Source organism: Portunus trituberculatus, chromosome 47 (genome assembly GCF_017591435.1).
Source record: "Portunus trituberculatus isolate SZX2019 chromosome 47, ASM1759143v1, whole genome shotgun sequence".
In the NCBI taxonomy this organism is placed as follows: domain Eukaryota; kingdom Metazoa; phylum Arthropoda; class Malacostraca; order Decapoda; family Portunidae; genus Portunus; species Portunus trituberculatus.
Genome location: NC_059301.1, coordinates 23,583,335 through 23,599,753, shown reverse-complemented (window position 1 = coordinate 23,599,753; position 16,419 = coordinate 23,583,335). Strand labels below are relative to the sequence as shown.

Sequence of the window (16,419 nt, the reverse complement as noted above, 5' to 3'; positions counted from 1 at the left end):
AGGATATAAGAAAATTAGAACGGATACAGAGGATAGCTACAATGATGGTGCCAGAATTAAAAGACCTAACACATGAAGAAAGGCTGAAAGAAATGGGACTGCCAACCATACAAGAAAGAAGAGAAAGAGGGGACCTAATAACAATGTATAAAATAGTTAATGGCATTTCAAAGATAGAAAAGATAGACAAGCAAGACTGGTGCTGGTGACAGAAGCTTGAAGAACAACAGGACATGCAAAAAAAGATCAGGATGAGGCAGTGTGTGAAGGATATTGGAAAATACAGTTTTCCACATAGAACAGTGGAAAAATGGAATGCATTGAGTGATGGAGTTGTTACAGCACATAATGTGCATAGCTTAAAGAAAAATTGGATTAAATGGAGATATGGAGACAGGACACTATGAACCCCGCTCGAACCCAGTACAATACAACTATTAGGTAAAACACACACACACACACCACGTAGTGTAGTGGTATAGCATTCTCGGCTCACAACCGAAAAGGCTCGGGTTCGAATCCCGGGCGCGGTGAGGCAAATGGGCAAGCCTCTTAATGTGTAACCTTGTTCACCTTGCAGTAAATAGATACGGGATGTAATTCGAGGGGTTGTGGCCTCGCTTTCCCGGTGTGGTGTGTGTTGAGATCTTAGTCCTACCCGAAGATCGGTCTATGAGCTCTGAGCTCGCTCCATAACGGTGAAGGCTGGCTGGGTGACCAGCAAACGACCGTGGTGAATCACTCTCTCACTCACACACACACACACACATCAGGTGGTAGTTAATGGTTAAAGAGCAAATGGCAATTTTATTCTCCTCCACTGCATGGAGTGAGTAGTTACATATCTTAATAATAATATTAATGTACTGTATAAGCTGCTCTCTCATTTTGAGTGGTTGATAGGAAAGCCTTGATTGATCACATCTATCATAAAATTTTCATAGAAGAAATTCACGAGGTCCTTGCTTTGTCTCCTTGACCAGTGGTTCCCAAATTTTTTTTCAGCTTGTTACCCAATTTAACATGCCACACTAAGCATATTACCCCTTTCACAAAATGTTGTCAACATTGATACATATGTTTAAATTAAAATACTACAACAATCAACATATTACATTTTATGAAAATTATTGTATTATCTTATCGCATGCATGCTATCGCCTGTCGCACGAAAAGCCAAATTATCATATTTTGCAATAATTATTGCACGCTGGCAAAGGTGAATAGAAGCAGTCTCAGGCAGTGAGTGATGACTGACGCATACTATAGACATGTAAATGAGTCATCAGGGTTACTGACTGACTTTTGTCTTGAAGAATACCTGTCAAAATTGGTTTGGGTTACCACACACTTAGATACATATTTCTTCTTTTCTAAAACTGTCTATTAGTTTTTTATGTTTATTGTTATTCAGTTTAACTTTATTGATTATAATTAATAATTATATATAATAGTTATAGTAAATAATAATCACTTATAGTAAATAATTATTTAAAATAGGTTTACTTTACAACTTTGCATACTAAGTTAACATTAATCCTTTTATGTCAGGTACTGCAATGCTTTCTTGATTTGCAGAATTCTTAACTTTTTTCCTGTCACCTCTCCATTACCCACCAAAAATTGTTAAATTACCCCCAGAGAGTAATTTAATCACAGTTTGGGAACCACTGCCTTAAATCCATTTATGAAATGCAAAAATTGGTCTCTTTTGTTATCCCCAACCACCTAAACCTAACCTAACCAAAATTTAATCGGACTCTATTTCTGCCACAATGTTGATTTTCAAAAGCATCAATAAAAGTAAATAATAGCCAAACACATGAAAAAAAAAACTCCATAAACATGAAGTACAGTGGTACACTACCATGACATGCACTACTGAAAAGAACTGATAGTAAACATTAACCTTTTTATTAAAGTATGTTTGTAGTAACAAAATACAATTATATTGCAGCAACTGGAGCTTGAGTGCAGAAGCTTGCACTCAAAGAAACAATTAAAACTGTTTCTGATTCCTAAAGTGTTGCTGCTAAAGAGGGCTGCATTAAGAAGAATTCTTTCTCTCTTTTTTGATGAGACAAGCTACTCCAACCTACGCTCCTCCTCATCTCCTTACATGACATACCAGATACTATGCCAGCCACTTCTTAGACGTCTAAATTTCTTTCATGATCATACTTTTTGTCTTGGGCTTGAAAACCTTAATGGTAATTTTCTCACCCAATTCATTAACATTTTATGAGACAGGAACTCTGACTTCCCCATAGTACAGTCCAGCAGCTCAAACATTGGGACCATTTCACAAGCTCTCTTACCCACGACAATAATGAACGGATACCCAGTCTGTTTAGCATCCATTACTCGCTTCCCTATAGTGAGCCTATCCCGATCATCCACCAACACTTCATCTTGCAGGTCTGGCATTCCGCTCATCACCTCGGCCAAGTGATCCACCCACAGTGCACTACTTGCCTCCTTGCTTCCTCTCTGCAAAGCAATTTTTAAATAATACAAGGTATGGCAATTCACTTTTTTAACTTCCATTTAAATATATGTTGGAAATGTTTATAAATTTCATTGTCCTTTAGTTCCACTCATATGTAATAATAATAATAATAATAATAATAATAATAATAATAATAATAATAATAATAATAATAATAAAAATAATAATAATAACAAATAATAATAATAATAATAATAATAATAATAATAATAATAATAATAATAATAATAATAATAATAACAAGAGAAATAATAATAATACTTGGTTCATTAATTTTGCACTCTAACAGCTGAAAATTCACATGTTATATTTTAACTTAACATCACAAATACATGTTATACCTGGGTACTGTTAACACAATAATAACCAGTTGTGACCTCACTGAATGTCTCCCTTTGTCCATCAAAGCCCACTCTCTTAAGACAACTAACTCTTCCTTCAAACAAAACTATACACACCTAACTACGCACACACCATTCAATCAAAATTTCAAATTAAATGTGGCAACTCCTACATCAGCCTTAAAGTCTCCAACTGGGGAGGGGACCACAAATATCTTTAGGTTGGCCAACTCTTCAACTTTTTCTTCATTAACTTAGGTCACATTCACGGCCTTAGATTTAATATTTCAATTTGTTCAACAACATTTCATCTCTACAAAACTTCACCTTTTCCTCACCAAAACAAGAACACAATGTCTGAAGCAACCACCATTAGCCCTTCCTACTTTCTCCATCTTCATTTTCAATCCAAACCCAGATGCTGTGTCTATGTATGCCACAACTTATCTGCTCTAATGCCCACGCTCTTGCATATTCTCATAATAAATTTGTGCACTGTATACCTCCCTCCTGTATGCCTCCCCAAGCCTCTTAACCTCCTCCTTCAACTCAAAGATGAGAACTTCGTTCGCACTTTTCCCCTCACTTAGCTTTCTCATTTCCTCTCGCAATTCTCGGTGCTCAAGAGAAAGAACTAAATTCTCGCTCTAGAGCCTACACACCATACACTCAGAAAAGTCAACGACCTTCCTGTCATGCTCACACATCTCACACACAACAAACTCGCCCAAACCCACCTCAACACTCTCTTTCACGCACTCAATCACACTCTGATATACCTCAGTAGCTACCGCCATACTAATTTACAATCTGTTAACTCACAAGAACACTATACGTAGCTAGCAAACAAATTAAAAAACTTGGTGACGGCGGAGTGGGGGAACCGCGGTGGTGGGGGGCCTAAGTGAGGTCAACTAATCCTCTTTCAAGGTCAATTTGACGGTTACAAGCCTAATCTCCTCGCTCTACCAAAATACTTTTAACTCACAAACACTGATTCTAACCACTATTTCACTCTAATCTAACACTTGCAGTACACACTTTCACTTCACTAACACTCAAAAGCACCACACACAGACACCAAGCACAAACACCACTTGCTAAGTATAAAAACAACAGCCAAAAATGAGCGCACACACAACACGTCCACTCGCCACCGCCACCGAAAATCTTGATCCAAAGGAGTAAAATCAAGAAGCTATAAAGTCTATTTTTGTGCATTTGCTAAGAAAACATACCTTTGGACCTATGAGGCAAATTTTGAAAGGTACAATTTCCCATGGCCATTTTATGTTTTTGTCTTGAGCAAGCACCTCCACACAGGCAGCCAAAAGGCGGGACACTCCAATGCCATAACAGCCCATCTGAAGTAGTTCTGGTTTGCCCAACTCATTTTGGTAAGATGCTTTAAGGGGTTTTGAATATTTTGTTCCAAGGAGGAATGTATGTCCTACCTGCAAAGAAACAAATAATTACATCAGTGTTACTAATAGTCATTAAATTCATTCATTGAAAATTGTATTGAGGGGGATCTATTATTTTGATCATAAGAGGGAAACATATTCTAACTTACATCAATGCTACCAGATTAAGTTACTCATTAAAATTTGCAGCATTACTAGACTGAATATTAAGTAATAAGCACCACAAGTCAAGCCTCTTGCGCCTAATGATTCACATGAGGAAAATATAATCAAATGATAAGATTGTAATGCACAAATCCAATACTCATATTCCATTGCCTAAATACAAAGGCTTATATAATGGTATTCATCTAAGAATGTTTAGAATATATTTTGAGTGAGTATAGGCAGTATGTTGCCTCCATTCACAAAATACTTACAAGTTTGCATTTAAGGGATTACTGAGGCATTGCAAACTTCCAAATGACCTATCCAAGGGAAAAAATCACTATTCTTCCTATCTAAATATGCTCACATTTAGTTTCCTAGATCTTATTTGTACCAATGGGAGTGTATTTCATTTGTACGTACATATAAATCCTATTCCTAAAAACGTTATCTATAAAAAATCTGGGTATATTAGTTGATTCCATCTTCATGCTGGAGATGTTTAGTAAAGCTAATGGTACAGCAAATAATATAATTAGAGGTACAATACACAGCTCTGCTAAATTCATGTTACAAACGTTTGTCATCATTGTTCACCATATAAATATACTGTACTACTAGAATTTGGCAATGTTGTCTGGAATACTGGCTATACTGGTGATCTATATTTCTTGAAATCAGTGAATTGAACCAAACCAGTGAATTGAACCAAAAAGATCTCTAGGTTCCCTGACTTGTCTTATGACAAAAGATTATTTAGATTGAATTTGTTATCATTCAAATGCCGTCTATTCTGATCTGACATGAGCATGGTGTGAATATTTTCAAATGGTCACTGCCTTCATTTATCCAATTTGTTTGAATCTATCTACTAATGCAGGGTTAGCATAATTTTCTACATGCAAATTAGCACAATCTTTAATTATGAGGCATTATACACTGATAGTAAGAAAAGATAATGCAACATTGTAATGCTTATGGACCTGATTTATATAAAAAAAAAAAAAATTTGGCTCTTTTGTCCTGATAATGCAGCATTATCAGGACAAATTTAGAAACTGGACAGGATGCAGGGACAGGTGTTCAAAATTAGGACTGTCCCAGGTAATACCAGGCATATGGTAAACCTACAACATAGTAAACAATGTAAATAACAACCTAAAAACCACACATTGAAGCCTTACCTCTATACCTGTGACTTGACGTACATGACTCACATTTATCACAAGAGTCACTTTCGTCACTCGAGACCAGTTCCGCATTTTTAGTGTTTCCACAATTATCACACACAAACAATGTGTCTTCCCCTGTGGGTGATATGTAGTGATATTCATGGGAATGGCTGCCTCCTATATTCCCACAGTCACCAGTAACTGTGGAAATAATTGGAAAAAATATCATTAAATACTATATAACTGCTATCATTATACTGTGCTTTTGTCAATGTTATCACTTGAAAACACAAGAATGTAGTAATAGCCCAGTTCCTTAAGTATTTTTGTTCAGATTTTTTTTGAGACTTAATAAACTATATATTTTTGGAAACGTTAGGATGTACTGAACACAAAAACCAATAATACCTTTTTTTTTTTTTCAGGGTCCCCATGATGGCCATCTTGGAGTTTAAAAATGGCAACGCTTTGAAAATTAAATTTACTAATATATCCACTTCCCCAAAAAAAGATAGACTTTCCCAGTAGCTAGGAACGTAACATCTGCCCTATTATCATTGTTTTCTATGGGAAAATATTGTTTTAAATAACACGACATCTCCAGGAACATCACCCTCATGTTAGGTCGAGAGTTCACTGTAATTTCATGGCATCTGGACAGACAAAATAAACAATATTATTATCATTATTATTAATAATAATAATATTATTATCATTATCATTATAATTGTTATTATTGTTATCATCATCATCATCATCATCATCATCATCATTATTATTATTACCATGTTAGATGAGCCACTAAAATCAGAAGCCTAGCTAGCTTAGAATCAGATATACTGTTAAAAAAGGTTCTCAGTAATCACCATTTTGAAATTCCAAGATAACCACCACAGACACCTTGAAAATATGGCAATACTTATTTTCTTTATTATTGTTATTATTATTATTATTATTTTTTTTTACGTTAAGGTAGGCTCACCTCGAGAGTATGTAGGAAGAGCTGTTCAGCTTCCACCCATTAGTGGCACAGGCAATTTTATTTATAGTGGTACCCATATTAGGGCCCATATCACCACCCAAGGTCATCTTGGGTGTAACCACCTAGAATTTGGGTATCATAGTGACATGTAGGTAACTTTAAACTACTTGACAAATGGCAAAATGTTTTAAGGCTGTACGTGGTGGGATTCAAACCTACACATGAATGTCTGCCTGATCCCAGCCTCACCACTTTATCCTAAAGTTTTCAAGAATGTATAGCTTTGCTAATCTCAAAAAAATCTGAACAAAAGTTCCAGTCATTATATCAAGAACGTGACTATAACCTTAATCTCATTCACTAATTAATACATAATTTCCAGTCTTGTTTTAAATCTGTACAAAATTTGTTACTCCAACCATAACATATTTGTACAATGCATGATTAATTTTATTTGGATATAGTGATCCAGTATCTTATAATTAAGTTGGTAAATATGACTCTGCAAATGTCTTACTACTCTTATTAAAGTTAGTCATTATAGTAAGCTGGGAAAACACAATATGGCTGAAAAGAATGAGATAAAGACAGTGGGAAACATACCCAAGTATAAAAAAGATAACCCCACACAGTATTTTATGGCAAAGATCAGGAAATCTAGTTCTAATTGGATCAAATGATATACTAAAAATTAAAACAATAAAAGAAATATGAAAACAGATGTGTTTGTTTTGTCAATTACCTTTGAGAAATGGAATTTGAAGGCGTTGAAATATACGGTCATAGGAACTACATATTTCTTCATAAGTGTCATGTGCTGCTTCCACAGAGTCATCAAAGGTGTATAAATCCTTCATTATAAATTCTCTGCATCTGAAAGCAACTTTACATTGTCTTTTCAATCTTTCAGAAGGAACACATACAAAGTTCAAATAACATCTAGGTAAAAATAACAGATTAATAAAAATCATATTGGTAATCCAGCTAAATATATCAATATACATTACTAATTGAAGTATATTATGAATTTTGTAATATATCATTAAGCTTTTAAGAAAATTTTATGCAATGCATAAGCACAGGACATAGTACCAATAACAACACACACCATACCTTAATAGACCAAATCGTGGTTTCATCTCATCCCGAAATTTACTGTTGATTTGGTACAAACGTAGAGGTAATTGCCTGAAGGAAAACGGATATATTTCTGACATCAAAGATGTTACTGCCTCCTCATGGGTCTGAAGATGAAGTAAAATATGAATACTTCATTATCTCTATAGTCCAGACAGTTTATAGTTTGACCAAGAACTAAGTGTAAATGTTTCTAAATATAATTTTTGTCTTTTCTAAATTTTGGTCAAATTAACACACTAAAAATATAGAAAATTTTTTTAAACAATTTTGAATCAATTGTATTCTTGTTGTTTTCTCCCCATTCCCAGTTTTTTTTTTTATTTTTCTTCTTTTTCTTTTTCCTACTCTTAGCTATTCCCTGTTTCCTCATCCCTGCTTTCAATATCCCTGTCATTATTCTTCTTGTCCCTTCTCTTTCTGCTTTCTTCCTTTCATGATCTATTTTCTGTCATCCTTGTATCTTTCTATATAATCATTATTTCTTGTAAAGGAGATGGCAAAGGCAGAAGAGTCTCCCATTATTCCTGTTCTTGAGTATATATTTGATTCTTCTCATTCTCTTGTCACTTTCTTTTATATCCAGCACTCTATCCTTCCACAGAAAAGAACAAAATCCAGAAGTGTACCAACACTTCAGTGAGGGATTACATGAAGTTCAATGGTCAGACAGACCTTGGACAGGAATGTCAACATATCTTATCACTGATCAGTGTCTGACGTACAGTATCAAAACTGACATGTGGACGTGGCTTGACAGAGACCCAGCGTCTTAATACCTGCATGTGCTGAATTGAACAGTGCTAAGCAGGAATTGACAGAGGTTACATACACAACAAGTGAGCAGCAGAGAGGCCACTGCAGCATCACTGGCAAGGGATACCAGTGGATATACTTGTCACAAAGAAATCCCTTTTCCATGAATCCTTCTTTAAGGAACATTGCAACAGGAGTCACAGCACACAAATATGAATGTCCATAATGCCAAAATGAAAATAGTAGGTGAACAGATTCTGGTCTCAATGGAAGGACAAAAGGTCACAGATTACTTGTCTTAGTGATCAACCAGAAATATTAGTGGCCACATATTTTTTGTTTGCATAATGAGAGAAACTTTTCTGAATAGAATGTGAAAATTCATGGGAGCCTTCAATTATGATGACTTTGTTGACCTCATTTTGGCTTAGAATCTTGTCAAAACTTTAATGTAATTGATATCAATGTAAAAACTAGACTTCTAAATATTTAAAATGAGGGGTTAATAGCTTTTATATGCTACATAGATCAAAGGATATGTTTTCCCTACCTTGCTATAGTGATCATAAAATTCAAAGTTTCCATCATTGACACGGTTGTACTTGATTGCAAATTTGGATCTCTTCCACCAAACATATTCATCTATAATTTTAGTATGTCATTTTCACATATTCTAGGAACAAAATAAAACAGGAATGAAAACATTTGCAATTTGTCCTATATTGAGCCAATTTTTACCATAGAATGACATTTTTGCACCCACAGTGCTCTGAATTACATTATGAAATATATCTTTGATAAATTCTATTTTACAAAAACTATATAATGCAATAAAAATCAAACCTAAGATGAGATTGCTGCTGAAAATTTATATAAACATCACCTCCAAATAGACAACTCAAGGAGGCAGTCACAGCCTGCCCTCTAAAGACAACTCTCCTTCTTCACACAAAACTACATGCAATTACTACACACACACACACACACACACACACACACACACACACACACACACACACATTTGAGACGTGGAACAGTTTAGATGAAGTAGTGTCTGCAACAAGTGTGCACACTTTTAAAGTAATATTGGATAAGTGTAGATATGGAGACGGGGCCACACGAGCATAAAGCCCAGGCCCTGTAAAACTAAAGTAAATACAACTAGGTAAATACACACACACACACACACACACACACACAGGCCCACACACACACACACACACACACACACACACACACACACACACACACACACACACACACACACACATCCTTCACTTAAAATAAAAAATGGCAACTCCAAATCCAGCCTCAGAGACTCCTTCTGGGGAGGGAAATGTCCCCAGATCAGACTGTTCTCTCGGAGGCAACCCAAAATGTCTTGACACCTCTCTCAACTTTTTCTTCATTAACTTTTGCAATATTTGCAGTCTTAGATCTAATTTTCAATATGCAGAACACCTCCTCTCCTCTACTAAAACTCATCTTCTTTTCCTCACTGAAACACAGCTGTCTGAGGCAACTGACAGTAGGCCCTTCTCTGTTCCCTCCTACTTTCTATATCCTCATTTTTGTTCCAAAGCTGGATGTTGTGTCTTTGTGTGCAATGACTTAACTTGCTCTCATGCACACGCTCTTGAATCTTCCGAGTTTTCCCCTATCTGGCTTTGACTTAACAGTGAATCTCTAACTAAATTTATCTGTGCTGTCTATCTCTCGCCTAACTCCTCTGACTATTTAACTTCCAAAATGGAGCACATTCTGTCCCTCTATCCTTTTGTGGAGATCTCCATTCTTGGAGATTTCAATGTTCACCACCAGCTTTGGCTTTCCTCTCCCTTCACTGACCATCCTGGTGAACTAGCCTTCAACTTTGCTATCCTCCATGACCTAGAGCAACTGGTGCAACACCCTACTCATATTCCTGACTGTCTTGGAGACACGCCCAACATTCTTGATCTTTTCCTTACCTCTAATCCTTCTGCTTATGCTGTTACCCTATCTTCTCTGTTGGGCTCCTCCGATCACAATCTCATTTCTGTATCTTGTCCTATTTCTCCAATCCCTCCTCAGGATTCCCCAAAGCAGAGGTGCCTCTAGCGTTTTGCCTCCGCCAGTTGTGGGGACCTAAGGAGGCATTATGCTGATTTTCCATGGAATGATTACTGTTTCCATGTCAGAGACCCATCACTGTGTGCTGAATGCATAACAGAGGTGATAGTGTCTAGCATTCCTCACTCTTTTTCTTAACCTACACTTTTTAAACCTAGATTTAACACAGCCTGTTCTTGTACCATACATGATAGAAAGGTTGCTCACAAAAGGTACTGGAGCCTTCCATCAGCTGAATCTCATGCACTTTATATTTCTGCCCGGAATTATGCCAAGTTTGTTCTCCAACTTGCCAAACACTCCTTCATATGTAGAAATGCCAAAATCTTTCAAACTCCAACATCCCTCAAGACTTCTGGCATCTGGCCAAAAACATCTCCAATAACTTTACTTCTTCATCTTTCCCTCCTTTATTTCATCCTGATGGCACCACTGCCATCTCTTCTGTCTCTAAAGCTGAACTCTTCTCTCAAACCTTTGCTAACAACTCCACCTTGGATGATTCTGGGCTTGTCCTCCCTCTCCTCCTCCCTCTGACTATTTCATGTCTTCAATTAAAATTCTTCGTAATGATGTTTTCCATGCCCTCGCTGGCCTAAACCCTCGGAAGGCTTATGGACCTGATGGGGTCCCTCCTATTGTTCTCAAAAACTGTGCTTCTGTGCTTGCACCTTGCCTGGCCAAACTCTTTCAACTATGTCTATTGACTTCTACCTTTCCTTCTTGCTGGAAGTTTGCCTACATTCAGCCTGTTCCTAAAAAGGGTGACCGTTCTAATCCCTCAAACTACCACCCTATAGCTTTAATCTCTTGCTTGTCTAAAGTTTTTGAATCTATCCTCAATAGAAAGATTCTTAAACATGTCACTTCACATTCTTCTATCTGATCGCCAGTATGGTTGCTCTACTGGTGATCTTCTGAGTTTCCCTACCAAGTCTTGGTCATCCTCTTTCAGAGATTTCGGTGAAACTTTTGCTGTTGCATTAGACATATCAAAAGCTTTTGATAGAGTCTGGCATAAAGCTTTGATTTCAAAACTGCCCTCCTACAGCTTCTATCCTTCTCTCTGCAACTTTATCTCAAGTTTCCTTTCCGACCGTTCTATTGCTGCTGTGGTAGACGGCCACTGTTCTTCTCCTAAATCTATTAACAGTGGTGTTCCTCAGGGTTCTGTCCTGTCACCCACTCTCTTTCTATTATTCATTAATGATCTTAACCAAACTTCTTGCCCTATCCACTCCTACGCTGATGATACCACCCTACATCTTTCCACATCCTTTCAGAGACAACCAACCCTTCAGGAAGTCAACAGATCATGCAGGGATGCCACAGAATGCCTGACTTCTGATCTTTCTAAGATTTCTGATTGGGGCAGAGAAAATCTAGTAGTTTTCAATGCCTCAAAAACTCAATTCCTCCATCTATCAACTCAACACAACCTTCCAGACAACTATCCCCTCTTCTTCAATGACACTCAACTGTCCCCTCTTCCACACTGAATATCCTCGGTCTGTCCTTTACTCATAATCTAAACTGGAAACTTCACATCTCATCTCTTGCTAAAACAGTTTCTATGAAGTTAGGCATTCTAAGACGTCTCTGCCAGTTTTTCTCAGCCCTCCAACTGCTAACTCTGTACAATGGCCTTATCAGCCCTTATATGGAATACTCTTCACATGTTTGGTTGTTTGGGGGAGTTTCACTCACACAGCTTTATCAAATAGGATAGAATCAAAAGCTTTTCGTCTCATCAACTCCCCTCCTCTGACTGATGTTTTCAGCCTCTTTTTCACCACTGGAACATTGCATCTCTTGCTATCTTTTATAGCTATTTTCATGCTAACTGCTCTACTGATCTTGCTAACCACATGCCTCCCCTTCTCCTGCAGCCTCGCTGCACAAAGCTTTCTTCTTCCCCTCACCCCTATTCTGTCCACCTCTCTAATGCAAGAGTTAACCAGTACTCTCAGTCTTTCATACCTCTCTCTGGTAAACTCTGGAACTGCCTACCTGTGTCTGCATTTCCAACTTCCTATTACTTGACTTCATTCAAGAGGGAGATTTCAAGACATTTGTCCCTTTCCTTTGACTAATTCTATCAGCTCTGTCAGGAGACTGACAACTGAATGGGCCTTTTTTCTTTATGTTTTTGTTACCCTTGGCCAGTTCTCCTCTCTTACTTAAAAAAAAAAAAAAAAAAAAACCTAATGTATGATCATGCACCACATAGAACATACTGGGCTCAGGACATATTCTTTCCCATGACGATCTTCTAGTTTCAACAATTCCTGTCCTGTAGATTCCCAGCGACCTGCAAGGAAAAGGTAGTAAACTGCATTTAACAACCAGAACTATCTTTTAGAAGTGGAGAAGAAAACATATAGATGTGTCTACTATTAACACTATTTGCGATACAGTATACCTTGATATCATCAGCATGCCATCAAGAGAGCTGAACCAAATGATTGCTTTGACTATATCCTAGATTAAGTTACACCTTACATTTTTCTTACATCTTGGTATCAGCATTGTTGATAATAGCAAAAATTGATCTATTAATTTATCAACTCACTGCAGTAAATATTTCTAGAATTTATAAAACATTGCAAATAGGCACAAAAAAAGTGTTTTACTTCACAGGGATCTGCAGGATTTTTCTCACAATGAAAAAAAAAAAAAAAAAAAAAAGATTTACATACACAATGTATATGTAGTATCATAATTCTAAATACACATTAATTAGAATAAGCCTAGACTTATCATTTCCAAATGCTACAACTATTCTTTTTTTTTCATCTTTGCTGACTAATAAAGTATAATTGTTGTATTATCACCTGCCTGTTTTCTTCCACAGGTCTCCACTTGTGAGCAATGGCAGGGATAATCTCTGAGCTCCAATGCAACTCATTTCTTTATCAATGAGCTTCGTAAGTTTTATCATCACCCTCTCTCCCAAAGGCAACAGAGCAAACATCCCATTGCTTCTTAAACTGATGATTCCTGTGTCCATCAAGAGCTGTGAAAGAAAACTAAGAGAATGAGGGCTAAAAAAAATTTAATGCTCTTAAATACAGTTATTTTTTAGAAAAGAAACAGGAAATACATAGTTAGTTGCTTTGCCTTCACATTTAAGACTTACTGCATTACATTTATTGAAAACTAAGAAAAAAATACTGTCCTCTTAGTCTTGAAAATCTATAAACTTCATATATTTTTGTGCATTATGAATTAATATGATAACTATTCCCTGGCAAAATAATTATAATGTTTAGTTGTTCCACAACAGTCAGGACAGCCACTGTTGGCACTTCAACTTTGCCTAGTGCCACTTGGCAATTTCCATGTGACCAAAAGATCAAGGTTTATCAAAAAATCAAATGAAACATAAGCTATCAAATCAAATATAACTAATACATCAGTTATATTTGATTTACAAACTTGTTTCTATTGCCAAAATACTAGAAACAAGATGTTGACCATGAAATAGGTAAGGATTTACTGTTTGGAGAATGCTGTTTATCCAAATTAGGTTAATGCTTACTATCAGACCTTCTCAGTAGCACATGCCATGATTGCATGATATAGTAGTACCGTACACTCACTGTACTTTACGTTTATGAAGTTTTTCAGTCACACTTGGATATTATTGACTCATTGATGCTTTTGAAAATCAGCACATTGTGCCAGAAGTTTGATTGGGTTTAGGTTTGATTAGGTTAGTTTCAGGATTAGGTTAGCTTAGATCAAATTTGTTTTGGTTTACTTGACTGGGATACCAACATAGACCACATTTTGCATTTCCTAAAAAAGTATTTTACAGTGTTACACCATAATCAACATGGCTTTTCTTACTCTTCTCATCTTATAAAGCTTTTCATTCCGAGTAATTCAAACCCATACATACCCATCGCAAATTATCTATAACACTAACAACAATTTTTAAAGATTTTACTATTTTTTTTTGGGGGGGAGGGACGGGTCGAGCTAATACACTGCTAATACACCCATGCATGTGATGGACTGATGGGCACTGATGAACGCCATTAGGTGTGTTCATTTGTCTGTGCGTATTGTTCCAATATTTGCGCACAAGTGAAATCAATGACGGTGATTGGTTTTTGTTTGACCATGTAGCCATTGACCATTAAAAATAATACATAATAAATCTAGTCAACCAGAGTGGTTTGTGGAGAGAAGCGACTCTATTCAAATCAGTCTATGAAAGATGTTTAAACAGGTAGGGTGTCGCCTTCATTATTTCCATTATATTGCCACATTTTACGAAAAGAAATATGGTAATGACTTCATATTAATTTCTTAGCATTGCTAGTCAGGCCATGATACTTTGCTTTGGTTAGATCAGTTTAAATGTATTAAATAAAGTTAATTTGTTATTCAGAAGACATACCAGTGTTGCATGTTCCTTCAACTAAGTTTCATTAGCTAGGTTAGGTTAGGGTTAGTTTAGTTTTGGTTAAAAAAATAAATTTCAATGGGATGGTGTAGCCAGTGGTGACCAGCAGTGACAGCGGGTACTCAAGTGTCTCCACAGCAGTAGAGTCAGAATTTTGGACTGTTACTTTCATGGTAGTTCACAATAAAAAAAATTACTTTCTTCTGGTACATTTTGGTTTGTTTTGTACTGATTTTTTTTTTCATCGCAAAACATTACTTTCAGAGAGGCTACACCATGTTTTATTGGGGAAAGGAGAGAGGGGAATATATATATATATATATATATATATATATATATATATATATATATATATATATATATATATAATAAATTTGCAACCGAGACAAAGTGCATATTCATTCATAACATCGAAAATTACCAGAAAAAAATTAATTGTTTCATCCTGAAGTGAGAGTATGGTGTAAGACTTTAAATTTACCACTAAAAAGGTCCGAGATAAAAGTCATATCTGGTAAAGGAACGAACTCTTGTAGATTTTTATCCGGAATTATACGCTTGAATTGAATGGTAACTCTTTACCTTTTGCGAAATCGAGATCGCTTCATCTTTGGTCACAGTGGCATCTTTGGGCTTCACGCTGAGGGGCTGGAATAACTTGGAGACTCTGTGGTACTGCCGGACAGCCTCCACATTTGATAGCTTATAGTATCTCGTCAAACACGAAATGTTAAGAAGTGGCATTACTACTGTAGCTGAGGAAAGGTGTCTAGCAATAAAAATAAAGCTTGTTCTTTTCCTCTTTCATTAGAACAGTGAGAATGTGATCTTTAAGACCTAGACGATCTTTATTAACCGCCGGCTACTGTCGTTGTTGTTGGTAGTCGACAGTCGACACGCTGAAGGAATTGCTTTCTCAACGGCACCTTTCTTTCTTTTCTTAGGTACACTTTTAGGTTAGATTCGTCTTGTATTCATAGTTTTCTCTTAGTTTTTACGTCCGTTTTTTTCTCCTGGTCACTATTTTGTATTTATTTCCTTCACTTTTGGGGTTGTTTAATCTCAAACAGTGAAGATCTCTTTTTTCTACCGTAATATTCAGTTATTAAGATTTCTTTTGTTTTTTTTCTATATTATTTTCATTGAAAAAGAAACTCTCCAATACAGTTCTTCCTCAACAGCTAGGTAAACACCTTTCCACAGCTACAGTAGTAATGATCTTTAGAACTTGAAATAATTTTTCTGTTTGATTGATTGATACATTTATTGTTGCCTTAATAATGGAATACAACAAAGGAAAAGGATGGACCTTGTCCTCCACCCCCTGGACAAAGACATAGGGGTAGAGAATAAAAAAATATAAAAGTATATAGTATACATTACAAGAATATAAGTAAATAAATAAGTACAGATATTGCAGACCTT

General features: G+C 36.2%; 1 protein-coding gene across 1 annotated transcript; it reads right to left on the bottom strand.

Annotated features, from left to right (window-relative positions):
- Positions 1 to 792: 792 nt before the first annotated feature.
- LOC123520818 (probable proline--tRNA ligase, mitochondrial) lies at positions 793 to 15,901 on the bottom strand. Its single transcript, XM_045283439.1, is given in 9 exon segments — positions 793 to 2,490; positions 4,089 to 4,304; positions 5,606 to 5,636; positions 5,638 to 5,794; positions 7,318 to 7,448; positions 7,689 to 7,819; positions 12,818 to 12,891; positions 13,419 to 13,596; positions 15,577 to 15,901. Coding segments are annotated over 9 exon segments (1,395 nt in total). The 5' UTR covers positions 15,739 to 15,901; the 3' UTR covers positions 793 to 2,175.
- Positions 15,902 to 16,419: the final 518 nt, after the last annotated feature.